This window comes from Mesoplodon mirus, assembly GCF_964341445.2.
Source record: "Mesoplodon mirus genome assembly, contig: HAP1_SCAFFOLD_1055, whole genome shotgun sequence".
Lineage (NCBI taxonomy): Eukaryota > Metazoa > Chordata > Mammalia > Artiodactyla > Ziphiidae > Mesoplodon > Mesoplodon mirus.
In genome coordinates, this window is record NW_028295005.1 from 134,842 (window position 1) to 137,430 (window position 2,589).

The window sequence follows — 2,589 nt, forward strand, 5'->3', positions numbered from 1 at the left end:
CTGCACTCAAGGTCTGGAGAGCAGGCATGCTGGCAGGGGTTAGGGGTTTAGGAAGAGGAACGGGGGTGACAAGGAAAGTTTAAAAGGCAGGAGGAGACCAACGTAGATGTCTCCAGCTCACTGACATCCAGATGAAGCAAGTCAAGAAGCTTCAAGATGTGTGTTCACATATTCAGAATTCTTTTCCCGTTGTGTGTTTGTAGGGTGTGCCATGCAGTGTGTGTGTGAAGTTAGCGGTGGTATAACTAGAGCTCAACTTTATATCCCAGATGCCAGAAAATGGGTAAAGTCCCCTGGAGGCAGGACACCTGAGGCAAAATGAGACTAGAAAAAATATCAGTTGTCAGAGAGATCAGGAACAATTAGGGAGACTCTAAGACTACCCACTTCCGGATCCCACGCTGGGAGAAATGCAAAGTGAATCAGAGCACATCCACAGGGGAGCGAGTGGCTTGGGTGGGGGACACATAACAGTCCCCAACGATGAGTTGAAGAAATCTGGAGAGAGCGCTCTGCGCCGTGAAGAAGCGGCTCCCGAGCGCTGGGGGCATTTTGTGCTGGCTGGAGCCGGCGTAACAAGATGGCAGCGTCGGCGGAGTGACAGGGGTCCCTATGGGCGGGAGCCGGCGGCAGTGGTGGCAGCGGTATCGTCGCCCTAACTCACCGCTCTCCTTTTCCAGCCCGCGACGTCGCCGCGAAAGTGAGGCAGCGGCGGCCGCCAGAAGCAAGTGGCCCAGCCTGGTTACCGTTAGAACCCCCTCAACAGTCTGCGGCCTGGCAGAAAGAAACCTGACAGCAGCGGTGATTAGGTTCTCCTTGGCCGACTCTGGGCCCTGTAACGCCAAGAAAAGAGCCAGCGTTTTCTGCTTCCTGCCGCCCTCCGGAGCCTTGCTCCGTGGACGAGCCCTAGAGATCTCCCGTTCTCCCCTTAGAGGTGTCGGGGCTTAGCCCCAGCCTCCATCTTCGTCTCTCAGGATGGCGACCAGCAGCGGCTCCAAGGCCGAATTCATTGTCGGAGGGAAATATAAACTGGTACGGAAGATCGGGTCTGGCTCCTTCGGTGACATTTATCTGGCGATCAACATCACCAACGGCGAGGAAGTGGCAGTGAAGCTAGAATCTCAGAAGGCCAGGCATCCCCAGTCGCTGTACGAGAGCAAACTCTGTAAGATTCTTCAAGGTGGGGTTGGCATCCCCCACATACGGTGGTATGGTCAGGAAAAAGACTACAATGTGCTAGTCATGGATCTTCTTGGACCCAGCCTCGAAGACCTCTTCAATTTCTGTTCAAGAAGGTTTACAGTGAAAACTGTCCTTATGTTAGCTGAGCAGATGATCAGTAGAATTGAATATGTGCATACAAAGAATTTTATACACAGAGACATTAAACCAGATAACTTCTTAATGGGTATTGGGCGTCACTGTAATAAGTTATTCCTTATTGATTTTGGTTTGGCCAAAAAGTACAGAGACAACAGGACAAGGCAACACATACCATACAGAGAAGATAAAAATCTCACTGGCACTGCTCGATATGCTAGCATCAATGCACATCTTTGTATTGAACAGAGTCGCCGAGATGACATGGAATCATTAGGATATGTTTTGATGTATTTTAGTAGAATCAGCCTGCCATGGCAAGGACTAAAGGCTGCAACAAAGAAGCAAAAGTATGAAAAAATTAGCGAAAAGATGTCCACACCTGTTGAAGTTTTATGTAAGGGATTTCCTGCAGAATTTGCTATGTACTTAAACTATTGCCGTGGGCTGTGCTTTGAGGAAGCCCCGGATTACATGTACCTGAGGCAGCTATTCCGCATTCTTTTCAGGACCCTGAATCACCAATATGACTACACATTTGATTGGACAATGTTAAAGCAGAAAGCAGCACAGCAGGCAGCCTCTTCAAGTGGGCAGGGTCAGCAGGCCCAAACCCCCACAGGCAAGCAAACTGACAAAACCAAGAGTAACATGAAAGGTTTCTAAGCATGAATCAAGGAACAGAAGAAGCAGAGCAGGTGATCGGAGCAGCATTTGTTTCTCCCCAAATCTAGAAATTTTAGTTCATTATGTACACTAGCCAGTGGTTGTGGACAACCATTTACCTGGTGTAAAGAACTTAATTTCAGTATAATAAACTGGCTCTGGGCAGCAAAAAAAAAAAAAAAAAACAAAAACAAAAAAACGAAATGTGGAATGCTCCTCTAGAAAAAGAGAATCACAAAGGGAATTGGATCCCTATCTTTGGAGCGCTCAAAGACTGTGGAGAAATAGAAGCAGCCGGCTGATTTATGGCAGGGGCCCAAGAAGGTAAACGTAGGACCAATGAGCATTGGAGAGTCCATGAGTCCCCTAATATCTTCACTCGTGTGTGTGTGTGTGTGTGTGTGTGTGTGTGTGTGTGTTTACTGTACATATTGTGCATCTTTTAGGGGGAAAGGATCGATCTATGGCTTTCATCAGATTCTCATGACCTCAAATAAGTTAAGAATCCCACATATAAATAGTAACAGCTATAGTAACAGCTAACACTTGTGTGCAGGTTTCTGTGTGGCAATTAAGTGTCTGAGGCATTTTTAACTTCATTTT

The 2,589-nt window shown here is 47.6% G+C and overlaps 1 protein-coding gene across 2 annotated transcripts; it reads left to right on the plus strand.

The window, feature by feature from the left end:
* The first annotated feature begins 639 nt into the window (after positions 1-639).
* Positions 640-2,135, plus strand: LOC309797837 (casein kinase I-like). 2 transcript variants are annotated; one of them, XM_082646228.1, is made up of 2 exons: positions 640-1,942; positions 1,979-2,135. In XM_082646228.1, exons 1-2 carry the CDS (start codon positions 976-978, stop codon positions 1,984-1,986), a joined length of 975 nt encoding a protein of 324 aa, XP_082502354.1. In that variant the 5' UTR covers positions 640-975; the 3' UTR covers positions 1,987-2,135. The 2 variants fall into 2 exon arrangements, with proteins under 2 accessions (XP_082502354.1, XP_082502353.1); XM_082646227.1 differs by having other exon boundaries at positions 642-2,132.
* The last annotated feature ends 454 nt before the right edge of the window (positions 2,136-2,589 follow it).